General features: G+C 36.9%; 1 protein-coding gene across 1 annotated transcript in view; it reads right to left on the minus strand.

Annotated features, from left to right (window-relative positions):
- Positions 1-16,395, minus strand: part of SPAG17 (sperm associated antigen 17) — a 220,697-nt gene that overhangs the window by 110,896 nt on the left and 93,406 nt on the right. The window contains 5 exon segments of the mRNA XM_025453376.3: positions 1,229-1,383; positions 8,154-8,267; positions 8,846-8,907; positions 15,003-15,221; positions 15,315-15,542. Coding sequence (XP_025309161.3) covers positions 1,229-1,383; positions 8,154-8,267; positions 8,846-8,907; positions 15,003-15,221; positions 15,315-15,542 — 778 coding nt within the window.

Consider the following 16,395-nt stretch of genomic DNA (forward strand, 5'->3'; position numbering starts at 1 on the left):
ATACTGGTTATACATCAACCAGCAGTGAAAAAAAAATAATGAGGTATTCTCATCATTAATGAGAAGAGAGAACAAAACTTTAAGATCATGAAGAAATAATGAAGGAGCTTGGAAGAAAAAAAATCACTGATTCCTAGACATCTATTTGCTGAGCTGCTGTGTTGATATGTCACTCAGTTGCCCTACTTTTGAGTCTTCTTCAAATTAAGTGGAGTTATCCCAAATCAGCATGCAGCATGTCATGTTTTATAGTTCCTACTTGAAATATTTCAGAGGTAGTTGTATTAGAGCCCAAACAAATCAACTATAAGGTAATAATATCCTCACTAGACTTAACTGATCCAGGAATGATGCCTGTCATCAGAGCAGTATAGCTTTGATGCTTATTACAGTGCCTGGTACACCTCAGATGTTCAACTGGATAAACTAAATTGAAGGGTTTTTTTTGTTGTTGTTGTTGTTTGTTTGTTTGTTTGTTTTGTTTTTAGGATTCTTTTTTTTTTTTTTTTAAGATTTTATTTATTCATTTGAAAGGGAGAGGGAGAAGCAGACTCCCCGGTGAGCAGACAACCAGACATGAGCCTCTATCCCAGAACTCTGAGATCCTGGCTAGCATTCTTAAGTAACAAAAATATAATTAGTGATAATGTTTTCAAAATCAGCTTACATTTTATAGCATTTTCCAATAAAGTATGATCACACATTGCTTAGTACATGCTGCAAGCTTCTTTGGCTGTATAACTCTCATAAAAATTTGTAAGGAATATTAGTCAGGGTTCTCCAGAGAAATAGAACCAATAAGATGTGTAGAGAGAGAAAGAAAAAAATATTTATTATGCAGAATTGGCTCACACAATTTTAGAGGCTGAGAAATACTAAGATCTACAAACACAAAGCTGAGAGTCAGGAGAGCCAATGATGTATTATATTCTAATCAGAACTCTTTAGAGTTGTTTTCTAGTTATACTTCCTAGGTTATGTAATTATGTGTGTGTTTGTGGTCTGTGTGTGTGTTCACTTTCTCAGCCCCATAATTCTTACTCCTGCATTCTTGATTTATTTGTAGGGACTTTAATTTAAGCACAGCAGGGTTCAGTAAGCCAATTGAAGGTTTTTTTTTTTTTTTTTTTTTTTTGACTTGAACTACCTTGCTTAGGCTAAGTAGCTAAGTAACCAACGAGCTAACTAAACTAAGATAGCTATTAACTAAACTGTCTGAGTTGGTTACCTGAATCCAACGTTGGAGTGAAGAGCAATGTTCCAATGTTCACAATGCAGACGTTGTGTATTCATTGGATTATGAAAGACTAAAAGTAGAGAGTTGTCCTGGGTATGGTAATAAGAATCAATCCACCTGTATTGCTGACTGGCTTCTTGCAGAACCTAAAATCAAAATATTTGCATTGTGTTCCCGCCTCCCCCCCCCCCCCCCCCCCCCCCCAGGAGAAGGCTCTCCTGCTAGGGCATATCTCAGCTTAGCAGGAGACCCTCTTTTTATTTCCACACTGTTAGTCTCACTGGTGAGAATGTAAGTGGTAGATTTTTTTGGAGCTGAATTCAGCAACTCTTATAGAAAAACAGATACTAGTTTCCAGGCATACAGGCATCTGCTCAAGTGTTTTTAATTTATTAAGGCTGGGAGATAATAATTAAGTCAAGCAGCTATTTAACATTTTGCATGCCTTCATATAGATCATTTCATTTTAAAATCCCCAGATAAATAGGTACAATTATTTTTCCCACTTCAAAATACTAAAATCCTCATTTTTCAGTGTAAATTGGAGCTGAGAGAGGATGAGAGATTTGCCTAACAACAGAGTTCATAGGTTCCAGGGTCAGGGCTTAATGCCAGTCTAAGTGTCACCATTTCACACTCTGAAGAGTGCTTTCTACTACACCATGCTGTAGTATAGAGGAATGAGGTGAGTAGTCTTTCTCATAATACTGTTTCCACATGCCTTCTAACCCTGGCCTTTCCCAAAACATTCCACCCTCAGCATGACTTGGAATTGCAGCTACCAACAGAGGGGTAGAGAGGGCAGGCACACTTGTATCCTGCTTCCATTTCACTGCTAATCAACATAAGGAAACATGTTCACAGGGTAATAAATTAGATAGCTGTGGGTTGTTTTTGTTTTTGTTTTAACATCAATCTTACGTAGGAATTTTCAGTTCTCTACTGTTTGGGTGATCTGACAGCATGGAATTGCATATTATGTTAGGAAAGAACTGTTTTACTTTTGCTTCCAATTTTACACTGGTAGTATTACCAAAATAATGTGTTTACTTCCCCAATCTACTCCCCTGTATGAGAGTCTTTATAGAGTGGCATTTAAACTATTACATCTGTTCCCTGAGAAGTAATACCAGAAACACACATGTAGTGAATATTTTTGCATTAATTTTGTTTGTTTGATTTTGTTACATAGGGTACTATTCATTACCTTTCTTTTTGGAAAGGCAGATTCCTTTAAGACTTTAAACCCCCGGGGTGGTGGAAGGGGAGGAGGGCGGGTGGGGGGGTGGTGGTGGTGAAGGGGTGATGGGCACTGAGGGGGTCACTTGACGGGATGAGCACTGGGTGTTATTCTGTATGTTGGCAAATTGAACACCAATAAAAAATAAATTTATTATTTAAAAAAAAAAGACTTTAAACCCCCAAACCAAATATGCTCATTTCCGATGAACATGTATCCTTCTTTCCATTAGAGAGCTCTGCAAAATTTGTTTTTCTATTTACTTTAGCTGCTAGAATTTATAGCACTAAGTTTCTCAGAGCTATAGTTGCTCTTAATCAATGCTTGACAGGTTTTCATGTATCTTTTTTCACCTTTTTTTTACTACTTGGCTTTTACCTATTATTCTCTATTAATATTGCTGGTACCATAAACTAATTAGTTAATTAAAAAAATAAACACATACTTATTACAGTGTTATTCATAATAGCCAAGATATGGTGGCAACCCAAGTATTCAACCATGGATGAATGGATAAAGAAAATGTGGCACATATATATGATATGGCATATGATATAACATATATAATATATATACATAATTAAAAATATATATACACAATGTATAATGTATACTATATGTACACACTTAAATATATATACTTATTGTGTGTATATATACAACTAAATATTACTCAGACATAAAAAAAACCTCTTGCCATTTGTAACAACATGGATGAATCTAGGGAGTATCATGCTAAGTAAAATAAGTCAGTCAGAGAAAGACAGATATCATATGATTTCACTCATATGTGGAATTAAGAAGCAAAACAAACGAACAAAGAAAAAAAGAGACAAAAAAATCAGATTAAAAAAAGATTTTATTTATTTATTCATGAGAGACACAGAGAGAGAGAGAGAGAGAGGCAGAGACACAGGCAGAGGGAGAAGCAGGCTCCATGCAGGGAGCCCAACATGGGACTCAGTCCCAGGTCTCCAGGATCACGCCCTGGGCCGAAGGCAGCACTAAACTGCTGAGCCACCTGCGCTGCCCAAAAAATCAGATTCTTAAATACAGAGAACAAACTGGTGGTTGCCCAGAGGGGATGGGTGAAAGAGGTGAAGGGGATTAAGAGTAAGCTTACTGTGATTAGCACTGAGTAATGTATAGAATAGTTGAATCATTATATTTTACACCTGAAACTAATATAACACTGTATGTTATACTTCACTTAAAAAAATAAGCACCTACTATGTGCCAGGTACTGTGTAGAATTTAGGAAAACAAAAGTGAACCAGATAGATTTTCCTTTAAAATCTGATTAAGATTTTTATAGCTCATCCTGGACTCAGGGACATATCCTGAGAAGATGAAATTGGATGGAGTATCTGATTCATAGAACAAATTGGACAGGAGCAGAAGTAGGTTGATGATTAGGAAGATCCTGTGGTAGAACAACAACAGGGTGGTGGCTGGACTGGTGTAGCAAGGCTGGAGATGGTGAGGAACTTTGATGGCATCAAAACTCGATGATGGATCAGACACGCAGGAGACAGGAAAAGCAGAGATGAAGGATGATTCTTAGCCTTTTGGCTTGAAGGTGATATCTTCCGAGATGGATGAGGAGAGAAACATGCGTAGATGGGAAAATTACGAGCCTCATTTGGGACAATGAAATTGAGATGCAGGTCAGAAATTCAAGTGGAATTTGGAATTAGGTGTTCCAGTGTGGAACTTGAGAGAGAAATTATTTGGAGGATAAAATTTTAGGAGTCATTAGCAAAGATCATATATATATGTATATATATGTATATATACATGAAATCATCACAAGAATGTTTACAATAGAGAGAAGATGGTTCAGGGCTGAGACTCCAGGCATTTCAATATTTAAACATTAAGTCAACAAAATTCCAAACAGAGCACCGAGGAGAAATACAGTATGGTATGTTGGAAACTAGAGTGAGGAGTGTTTCACAGTGAAGTGAGAAACTCTGTGATGCTGTTAAAAGGTCCAGGGAGATGAAGAAAGATAATTGTCCATTAGATTTGGCAGGGTGGTTATCATGCAGCTTCATGGAGTGGTGAGGACAGAGCCAAATCAAAAAAAAAAAAAAAAAAAAAGCCTGAAATGAATGTCCAGTTAGAGATGAAAAGTTAAACATATGTACTTCTCGACACCTCACTAAAAGAATGGTGAAATTATTGGGTTTTAATATCATGAAATAAAGGTCAGAGGACAGGAGACAAAGGCAACACAATTTAGAAGCTGAAAAGCAGAAGGACAAGGGGTGGCTGACAGCAAACATAGAAAATCAAGTTCTAAGATTAATTTAATAAGAGATCAGAAGTAACCATACTTGTGTGCAAGAAGTGCAGAAAAGCTCAAGAAATGGCAGGACGAGGTACTTCTGAGAATGGGGTGAAAGTGGTATTGCAAATAGGAAGATTAAAATATTTTTAAGAAGCTGTTCGGGCCCGAAGAAGCTCTCAAGCAAGGAGCTGCCTGCCTATCTCCCCCCTTAGCAGACAAAGGGAGGATTATTAGCTTATGGAATGACCCAGTGGATTCTGAGAAAAGGAATCCTAGGCACTGCCAAGGGAGAGGTGTACTACAGAAAAAATGGAAGTTGCCTAAAAGTTAAATGGATGTCCAGGAAATATAATTCCAAATTGTATAGTAGCCACACTTTTTAAAAAAATTTTTATTTATTTATGATAGTCACAGAGAGAGAGAGAGGCAGAGACATAGGCAGAGGGAGAAGCAGGCTCCATGCACCGGGAGCCCATGTGGGATTCGATCCCAGGTCTCCAGGATCGTGCCCTGGGCCAAAGGCAGGTGCTAAACCGCTGTGCCACCCAGGGATCCCCCAGTAGCCACACTTTAAAAGTAAAAAGAAACAGGTAAAATTCATTTTAAAAATATATTTTACTTAACCCAATGTGTCAAAAATATGATCATTTCAATATGTAATCAATATAAAAATTGTTAGTGAGATATATCTGCTTTTTTCATATTAAGTCTTTGAAATTTGGTATATATATATAGTATGTCAAACTCACAGAACATCTCAATTTGGACCAACTACATTTCAAGTACTCAGAAGCTACATGTGCCTAGTGGTTACCATATTGAAGGATGCAGAGCTAGAGGATGAATGGCAAGGAGCCTAACTGCCTTCTCCCCAGACCACTCAGGTCCCAAAACCCCGACAAGTAAATTATATCTTTCAGATGAGAGATTCGCATTTTTTCCCCCTGGAGAAATAATAGAAAAGATGGAAAGAAGCAGACTATTAGAAAAATGACTGTAGATAATTCCAGAATATAAAGACAGGAGTTTCTGGATTGTACTGGGCTTGCCAATATGATACTTGGAAATAGAATGACATCAAGGCATCATCGACAGGAAACCAAGAACACTGGAACAAAGAGAAGATCTTAAAATCTTCCAGAGAGAAGAAGAAGAAGAAGAAGAAAAAAAAAAAAAAACAGACTCAACTGATCAGGAATTAGAATTTCATTTTTTGTTTGCTTGTTTTTTTGTTGCTTGTTTTCTCAAGAAGAATCCAAGAAGCTGGACCACTACTGAGGAATGGCCTCAAAATTTTCAGGGAAAATGTTTTCTAACTTAGCATTTTATATAAAGCCAAACTGTCACTCAAATGTAAGGGTAGAAATAAGATGTTTTCAAATGTTCAATGCTCCCAAAATTTACCTGCCATCTATTTTAGGTCAGGAAGAAACTACAGGAGGTAGTCCTCTACAAGTAACCCAAGAAAGAAGATGACGTCGGATTCATAAGCCAGAGTATTTGGTTTCTGAAAGAGAGGCCAAGGGTGTGACCAGGATGCCAATAAAGGAAGCTCCCAGACCCACAGCTGCGAAGCAGGCCTGGAGGGCTAGCGGGAGTTCAGAGCATATGTGAGAGAGTTGGCTTAGATGGTAAAACTGATACAATGCCTATTAGCTTTGAATGTATTCATTTTTTTTTTTTTTTTTTAATTTTTATTTATTCATGATAGTCACACACAGAGAGAGAGAGAGGCAGAGACACAGGCAGAGGGAGAAGCAGGCTCCATGCACCGGGAGCCCGACGTGGGATTCGATCCAGGGTCTCCCGGATCGTGCCCTGGGCCAAAGGCAGGCGCCAAACCGCTGCGCCACCCAGGGATCCCCTTTGAATGTATTCAAAGGAGATTTTACTCTTCGGTAGAGTTTGCGGATGAGTAACGATAAATGCATAGTAAGCTACACCAATGAAAAAAATGAGAAAACAAACTCCAAGGAAAACAAAAATAGTATCAAGAAAGGAAATCTAATCACAGAGTATTCACATAGTCCAGCCATGAATATGAATAGCATATTCATATTCATCTGAATAACATATATATAAATGAAATAAATATTGAATATTGATCTAATCAAAAATGATGATATGGTTAACAGTGCTAGTGGATGGCAAGAAGTGCTAGTGGGCATGTTGGTGTGTGTGAGTGAGTATGTACTTGTGTGGGTGTGTATGTATGTGGGTGTGCACATGTTGCATGGGAATTTCTCAAAGAGGGAATCAATTGATGATGATGCCCAGCCAAAACTAAAACTAAACAAAATGTGACTTGTTATTAGAGATTAATGAGTTAAGTAACACCATAAATAGGTAAATAAATAACTTGAGGATTTTTCCCTTTGGGAATTTAGGCATGGAGTGGGGGAGAGCTACTATTTTTCATAAGATTCTGTACAGAATTTTCTGGCTTTAAAAATGTGTGGATGTAAAACATATTGGTAAAGTTAAAATTAGAAAGATAAAACAAAAATTAGTATAGGTTTTTGCATAAAACATAGAAAGTATAGGGTTACTTGTGATTTTACATAATGGTTAAGAGGACAAGTTCTGGGGCCAGATTTCTTGGGTTCATATCCTGCTTCTCTCACTCATCAGCCATGTGACCCTTGGGCAAAAGGTACTACTGGTCAAGTTGTCTCAATTTCCTACTATTTACAATTACTATTTTATAAGATTTTTGTAAGGATTAAATGAGCAAACAATACTTACAAGTCATTGCTACCGTATGGTAAGTGTTCAGTAAATACTAGTTATTGCAAGTTCCATTGTCCTGTTAACTGCATCAGAAAATACTTAGAGGGTCACCTGGGTGGCTCAGTCAGTTGAGTCCTCCAACTCTTGGCTTTGGCTCAGGTGACGATCTCAGGGTCCTCCCGCTCCATGCTCAGTTGGAGTCTGCTTGAGAGTCTCTCTCTCCCTCCCCGCTGCCCCTCCCCCTGATCGCTCTCTCAAATAAAGAAAAAAATATTTTTAAAAAGGAAAATACTTTGAAATGTAGTGAAAACTTATAGACCAGATAGGCAATATGGGGGGGGGGGGGAAGCTGTTTTCCTATAATGCCTGACTTCTGTTCTTGGAAAATACGTGCAGCAGTTGTGTGCCTTTCTTTTTTTCTTAGAAGATTTTATAAAAATGTCTCCTTAGAAGATATATTTTAAACTATTTTGTAGATTCCCTGGGCATGCATAGTTCAATCTGGGAATAAATTCCTTTTATAGCTGAAGTAAATGGGAATATTGATCAGAACGAGATCTGAAAGAGTGACCTAGAAGTGAACTGTTCTAAATCATAGCATGACTCCCCAGACCTGTCCAACCGTCTCCTAGAGACTCATGGTCCATTAATACCTGAAGCAGAACTTTCGGTTTAAAATGTTCAGTGAAACTCCAGTCCATTAGACTGCGTTGTTGAGTTTTCTTTATGTCCTCTAATTCGGCTTCCAGAGTCATCTTCTTGGGTTTCTAAAAAATCATAGGAGTGCAATTTCAGCTTTAATTTGTTCAAGTCCAAATGGAGCCCTCTTGGACTCCATCAACTAACCAGCATGCACTCCATCTAATTGGGGAAATCTGCATATGTATAAATCCATATGGCAACATTTTAGGAGAACTGCTGCCAGAAAGAGTATGCCTTTGAGTGTTTTTTTTTATGGGCAACATAATCTAAATATTTTTATTGTTAGGTTATACTCTTCTGAGTCCTGTTAGCAATTATAGGCAGGTTTTCTGAACTCACTTCAAGACAGCATTAGTTCTACATGGCTGTATGGTCAGCAGGTGTTTGTGAGGTTGCCAAGCCACACTACACTGTCTAGAGAGGAGCATGGAGCTTGGAAGTTTTTCTTAAGCCGCTAGTGAAATTAACTCCTTTCTCTCCAGTTGGAGTTGGTGTGGGGATGTCTGAGCAATCCCCCTCCTCCTGCTGCTGAGCATCTCCTTGTGTGTGTGTGTGTGTGTGTGTGTGTGTTTCTCACTCTGGGTCACAGTTTTTTTCAGATCATCTTACTTGTATCTACACTTTTAGGAAAACAATTCCTTACCTTTTCAAGAGGATCAGCCTTTGTGAGTCCTTCATCTTTGATCTCATTGTTCCTGGTCTGTTCTGTAAATCAAAGACACCAACATCCAGTTCTGTTTGGGCTTTGTTCTTGCCTTTGTCAGTGCTGCGCCTTTTTGCTGCCCATATGATCTATGTTTCTGTGCTGAAAAGGTAATTCCTGAAAGGCATGTTTCATGCCTCCAAAAAGGTGTTTGTGTCAATAATTCTAAATCACTGTCTACCTAGAAGAGTTAGGGTTTAGTATAACTAAACCCTTTGAAAAGAACTCAGCCCCCTTATGATACATTCCTAAATCATAGCAGATACTCTGCTGTCAGACTATCTCCCTCACTTCTAAAAATGTACCTTTGCCTTTACGGGTTGCAAATACTCACTGATTAAACTATAGCTCTTGTGATTCTGAAACTCTCACTTAGAAATGGATAAACTGCATCTCATATTCCAAGTTTGGCCAAAGAAACGGAGTGGGTGATGAATCTTGTGGTACTATGTTTGTGATGCTACTGAACAACTGAGCCAACCTGGCCTTTTATCTCCCTTAGAGCAGCAGCAAATTAATTCCTACATAGTCAAATATAAAATGGTTCCACCTTCACTCTCCAAACACAACTCTTCCATTCTCCTTTGCTCGTTCTTCTCTAGACTCACAAGCTTGCTTGCTGTATCTTAAAGTTTTTACATTGGCCTTTCTTTCTGACGTGCTTTGTTTTCAGATAATCACTTGGTTCAAACACTGACTTCATTCTTGTCATTGCTTAAACATCACCTTCTTAAGGGCCTTTCTGCCTTTTACCCTGTTTTATTTTTAATCAGCTCATTTACTAGTGCCTGATGATATTTATTTGTTTATGTCTCTCTCCATCTCAATGTGACTTCCTGGAGTATAAGAACCCGACCTTGTTTTCCATAACTGTATCCTGAGCACCAGGCATGTGGTAAGGGCTCGTTATGTTTTGTTTTGATTGAATGAGGAAAATCTACATCATATAACGAAACTGGAATTGCATGTAAAGTGCAAGCGCACGCGAGAGAAGACAGAGAGAAAGAGAGAGAGAGAGGAACTGTGGAAGAAATTCAAGACAAAGGCTGATTTTAGGGTAAGCATAAGATTCGACTTCATTCTGTGGCAAAGAGAACCGTATATGCATTTCTAGAGGGTGTAGTTAATTGTGTCTGCCAAGGATAGGCCAATATTTTTCTTTCTTTTGAGAGCATAGCTGCTTGCATTTTCGCTACTAGTTTCATCTTGCCTGGGGCTGGTGAAGGTGACGGCGTGAATGTTCCATTTTGATTTAGAGGAAAACTATAAAGTCAATCCAGTTCGGTATTTATATAAATACATCTACTCAAGAGAAAACTCAAGCCAACTATAACTCTAAATAGACCATGATGTCCCATGTGTCCTTGAAGCAACTGATATGAAATCTGTGGAATAAAAATTATTCTATTCTGTGGTCTGCCAGATTTCCGGGAGATTTGATATTCCCTCCTGTGTCTAAGGATCCAGCAGAAAAAGTCTCCAGTTCAGAAAATATGTTCTAAAAAATTGTGCATTAGTTATTTTGTCAAAGGAAAGGACATTCTAAAACCAATCTAAACTCTTTATTTAATAGTAGGGTAAAAATCATTTTTTTCTTTCTTTCTGATTCTGCCTTCAACCACATAATCCTTTGACAGTGTGATTCAGTAGTTTTTTGACACATCTGGAAATGGATGCTTTCTCATCCCTTTGAAAAACAGCTTTCCTAATCTGTTTTACTTTAGAGATAACAAGATCCCTCTGCAAAGCAGTTACTTTATTAAAAAAACACCCAACAAGCATAAAGGGCACATCTAAACCTATAGCCTCACGGTTATCAACTCTCAGGTTTTTCATAAATATCCAATAGACCCTGTCAACTTCAAAAACAGTCTCAGATGGAAATCCAGTGTTTGGTTAAGAAAAGCACAAATATTCGGTCCTTCACATTCAGGAACATTTATATATATATATATATATATATATGAATTTGATGCTAAGATGGTTGTGCAGGAAATACGTGAACAATTTCTGCTTTGTTTGAAATGATTTCAAATGGCTGCTTTAATAATATGATTCAGAGTTGGCGGGGAGGATGTAAGATCAACAACAACAGAGTCCCTTAGACATAACAGACACAGTGAGACACCCAAGGCTCAGCCATCCTCCCCTGTCCAACTCAGAGTTTCTTGATGTAGATCAACATAGACCACATAGGATCCCTTACAGGTTGTGGGAGCTTATTTCTCAGGATTGCTCAGCCTCTAGGATACACTAGCATTTTTAGCCTTGACAATTTAGAGTGGCTCTAATCATCTCTTTTCCACCAGGATCTGGAATGCCAATTTATGTGGTTTGACCACCAGGTGGCAAAAGTTGCCTGAGGAAAACTATACACCAGTTGCTCTAAAGAAAAAAACAAAACACAAAGAAAAAAAACCTCAGGCCTTATATCTCTCCTGGTTTATTCTGGATCCATGTTAACACAAAGTGACTTCTTTGTCCTATATTTACATTCCCACAGGATGCACTGAAGCCATAACATCCAGGTGAACTTATTTGGCTTAATTATTTTTGTGAACTAGGCTAATAGGTAGGGGAACTTAGAATAGAGAAATAAGGAATCAACTCATTTGATAACAAAATCAGGTTAAGTATCAGCATGAAGAAACTGTATGACCAAACCACCAGATAAGGAGTTTCTGGAACTGAGGAAGCCACAAGACACAGTGGAGAGAGCATTGGTTTGGAGTTAGCTCTCTGTTGGAATCCTGATTTCCTACAAGTTACTTAATCCCTCTGAGTCTTCAATTCTTCATCTTTAGAATTGGGATAATTCTTACTCACAGACTTGAGGTTTATATTAAATACCAGTTAATATGTGTAAAATGTCTTAACATGCTTGGAATATAGCAGGGCAATATTACATAAATGTTATCTCCCGCCCTCCTCTGTCTCCCTTGCCCTCACTTACCTGCTTTACTAATAAGCAAGCAGATTTCCCTAATTCTACTTCGTCGATCTAAATAAGTGAAAACGGCAAGATGACCGGCCAATACTGATTTAACATCTGTTCTCTTGTGGCACTGACGACTTATTCTTTTTCTAATGCTTTAAAAAATTATAGATTATAAAACACACAGAGGAGTTCATAGAACATAAATGCTTAATGTAATGGATAATGAGAAAGAAAAGATCCAGCACTGCAGACATCTTAAGTGTGTCTTTTATAACCATGATTTCCTTTTTAAACTATTATATTAATCCTGATTTTTTGTGGATTATTTCAGGTTTTCTACATACACAATATTTACAAATAATAGCATTTGTTTCTTCTTTTTCAAACCTCACACTTTTATCTCTTTTTCTTGCCTTACTGAGTTGGCTAGCATCTCCAATGTAATACTGAATACAAGTGTTTAGTAGATAGCTTCCTGGTGTCAAGGGAAATCTTTCAACTTTTCATCTTGATATATAATGTTTGTTGTAGTAATTTAAGAATAAACCTTAAAGGTAGAGAAATTTTCCTTCTATTGCTAGTTTGCTAAGATTTTTTTTCACAAATTGCTAAGTTCTAAGTGCTTTTTCTCCATCCATTGAGATGATTATATCATTTTTCTCACTAGTGTATTGATAAATTATATTGATTTTAACAATATGTTTCCTATATTCTTGTTATAAAAACAACTTGTAATGTATTATTATCATTTTGTATATTGCTAGATCAGTTTACTTATTTAGGATTTTTGCATGTATGTTCATGAATGAGTTTGATTAATAATTTTCTTTTGTCATACTATCCTTGACAGTTCTATTATAAGGTTTATTCTAACTTTGTAAAATGAGTAGGGATGATATTCAATTTTTATTTCTGGAAATAATTTTTAAGACTAGAATTATTTCTTTTTTGAGTGTTTGGTATCACTAATAAATAAGATCATTTGAGTTTGGCAGTATCTTATTTAGGAGGATCTTTAATTATTGATTTAATTTATTTAAATGATTGCAACACTATTTGTGTTTCTATTTCTTCTTGAGTCACTGTTGGTAAGATATACTTTTCCTGTAATTTTCTCATTTCATTTTTAAATTTAGCAGAATAAAGTTGTTCATATCCTCTATTTTTATTCCTGATATGGTTTTATTCCTAATATGGGTATTTGTGCTACCCATTTTTATAGTCAGACTTTCATTAAAAAGAATTATCAAATTTTAAAAGTCTTCAGAGAACCAGACTTTTGTAGAATTTGTTCTTCCTTATTACATCTATATTTTCTATGTCAATAGTTTACTCTTATTTTCTGCCTTTCACTTTATTTGGATTTACTTTGTTCATCTTTATTTTTTAATGCTTTTATTAATTTATTTATTTGAGAGAGAGAGAAAGTGAGAGAGAGAGAGAGAGGGAGACTGAGAGAGAGCACAAGTGGAGGGAGGGGCAGAGGTAGAGGGAAAGGCAAACTCCCCGCTGAGCAGGGAGCCAATGCAGGGATCTGTTTCAGGACTCAGAGATCATGATATGAGCGGAAGGCAGATGCCTAACGGACTGAACCATTCAGGCACCCTTATTTTGTTCATCTTTACTAACAACTTAAGGTTGATGTTTAGCTAATTAATTTTTAGTTTTCTTTTTTAAAATGTATTCATTTAAAGCTGTGAGCTTCTTTGTGAGTATCCCTTGCTTTAGTTGCATTATAGAAATTTTGATATTTAGTGTTTTCCTTGCCATTCAACTTGAATATTTCCTAATTTCTATTGTGATTTTTTCTTTTTAAAAATTTGGGCGGGATCCCTGGGTGGCACAGCGGTTTGACGCCTGCCTTCGGCCCAGGGCATGATCCTGGAGTCCTGGGATCGAATCCCACGTCGGGCTCCCCGTGCATGGAGCCTGCTTCTCCCTCTGCCTGTGTCTCTGCCTCTCTCTCTCTCTCTCTCTCTCTGTGACTATCGTAGATAAATTAAAAAAAATAAAAATAAAAAAATTTAAAAAAACGAATTAAAAAAATTGGGGCATTTTCTCATTAGTTTTTGTAACTAATGTCCACCACAATTTTACTGTGGTATGAAAATGCATTCTGTAATTTTGATCCTGTGAAAAATTTGCTGAGACTTGTTTTGTGGTCCAGTATATAGTTAATATTTTAAAGATAAGCATACCTGTGACCTCTAAGAAGCTATAGTACTATGGAAACTTACTATAAGCATATGAATAACTGTAATAAGTAGTAGAAAATGATAACTAATGCCATAAAGGAAACACAGATTAATTATGACCATGGGAATGCTAAGGGAGCCATTTCAAGATGGACACATCTAACAAAGCTTCATGGAAGTGTCACTGAAGTCTAGTTGTAATCAAAAAGAGAACTCAGACACAGCAATTGAAAGCAGCAGGCTGTGTGAAAGAAATAGAGCCTAATTCTTTTTGGCTAGAGCCAGGATGAGTGATCAAAAGGGAAAAAGTGGAAAGTTACGGGAAAGAAATTTAGTACTACTAGAGAAGCATGTACAGCGGACCAAAGAATTGGGTTCAGTTAGTAGGGAGACATTGACGGTTGAAAGCAGGAAATGAACAGCTGTATTTTAGGTAATTAATATGACATCTATGCATAAGATAGCTCAATAAATTTAGCCTAACAGTCTCCTATGCATATATATCTCCTAATATAACAATATTTATGATGGTATATTCTAGAGTAAGAGTCATTATTTGAGTTTTAAGGAAGAGAGAAAGGGAATCATTGTTCTTCACTGAGCAATGATTTTGTACTCAACTCTGTAGTGGGTAGTTCACTATCTAATTGCAGGTAATTTTTAATAACTTTTTCATATAATCACAATAACCCTATGAAATGCTAATGAGGAAAGTTTTAATTATGTGGACCTCACTATATTTACTGAGGTAAGAGTGGACTAACAGGCCTTAGGATATTTTAAAAATCAATAATAATAATACTCAAGAGCAAAGTTTAATTTTAACTTAGATATTAAACAGTCTTTTAATTGAAATAAGGAGACATTTAAATTTACATAATATTTCTTGAATCATTTTTGGAGTTAATCATTGTATAATAGTGTCGACACACACACACACACACACACACACACACTTACTCACCTGAAGGCCCAGCCTGGGCCTGAGTCTTCAAGCTGGTCTTCTGCACTGACAGCTCTATGTTGTCAGGGTCTAAGGGTTCCTTACTGTTTGGGTCAGGATGCTTTCTATTATTAGAATCAGACTGATGATCATCATAAGGTTCTTTACTGATTTCATTCTCTTGCATAGGTGTTGACCAATTGTGATCCACAAATAAAATTCTGTCTTTGGTTTCAGTATCTAGTCAGTTTAAAGAGAATCCATTAGGTACAATGCTAGAAAAATCAACAATCATAAAATAAGAAATCCTTTGGTTTCCTCCAAGTAGTGTACCTGTTTGGCATTTGGCCTCTTGGGTGCTCATTTTCATGATGTATTGCTGCCTTATCTGTTTAGCAAATCTGGCAGGGTTGTCCCACGGTATGTTGAACATCTCAGAATCTGTTCCATACATCATCTCAGAAGGTATTAGCTTTCCTTCTTCATTAACCTCAGAGAGTTTCAGGCTTTCAAAAGTAAACACTTTGAAGGCTCGTTCTACTTCATTCCAGCTCAAGACTTCTGTAAGAAAGCAAGAACTGTGTTGCTAGGAATGCTCTTACTACCACATGGCACAGGGCTGAGAGAGAGGTGGCCAGGGGGATCTGTCCACTGCAATGACAAGGGATTTACATCATGATGGATGTTGACCTCACTTTAAACATGGGTTCCACAATTCTGCAACAAATATAGAAAGTACCTAATAATAAGAAAGCTGCACAATCACGATATAATCTATCAAGATAATGTTCACAAATTACTTCATACCTTAATCAGTAGTAGGTGTATTAATATTAATTTACATGGACTCTCCAAGGTACCATATCAGTTGAATATGTTTTAAACTTATCATTTTTAAGCAAAAGCACCTTTGCTACTGTTATAATTTGAAGCAAAAAAAAATTACTCACTTGTGTCTAACATACACTGTTATATTCAGTATCTATTACTACTCCTTAGAGCTCAGAAAAGACCTCTTTTCACCCACTTGAACTGGTATAGTACTTTGCATAATTGCTCTTCATAGGTTATCAGCTTTCAATTGGCCCTATTTATTTGTGCGTTTATTGTCTTACAGCGTTTATTCATCCCTTCACCCACTCCCTCTCTCACTTGCTTGCTCACTCATTTTTGTTTTCTGTGTATTAGGCTTTGTTATGGGTCCCTGAGATTCAAAGAAAAGATTAGGTTCTTACACTTTAGAAGTTCAGAGTAGAGGGGTGGGAGATAAATATTATCAAATAATCATGAAATTTCAATGAGGAAAGTAAAATGATTGTGGTAGAGCAATGATTCTGGGGTAAACTCCAGTTTTTCTCCAATAGAAATGAGGACACAGGGATGATTCTTTAGAAAAAAAATGAGGAAATTCTAA

Source organism: Canis lupus, chromosome 17, assembly GCF_003254725.2.
Source record: "Canis lupus dingo isolate Sandy chromosome 17, ASM325472v2, whole genome shotgun sequence".
Lineage (NCBI taxonomy): Eukaryota > Metazoa > Chordata > Mammalia > Carnivora > Canidae > Canis > Canis lupus.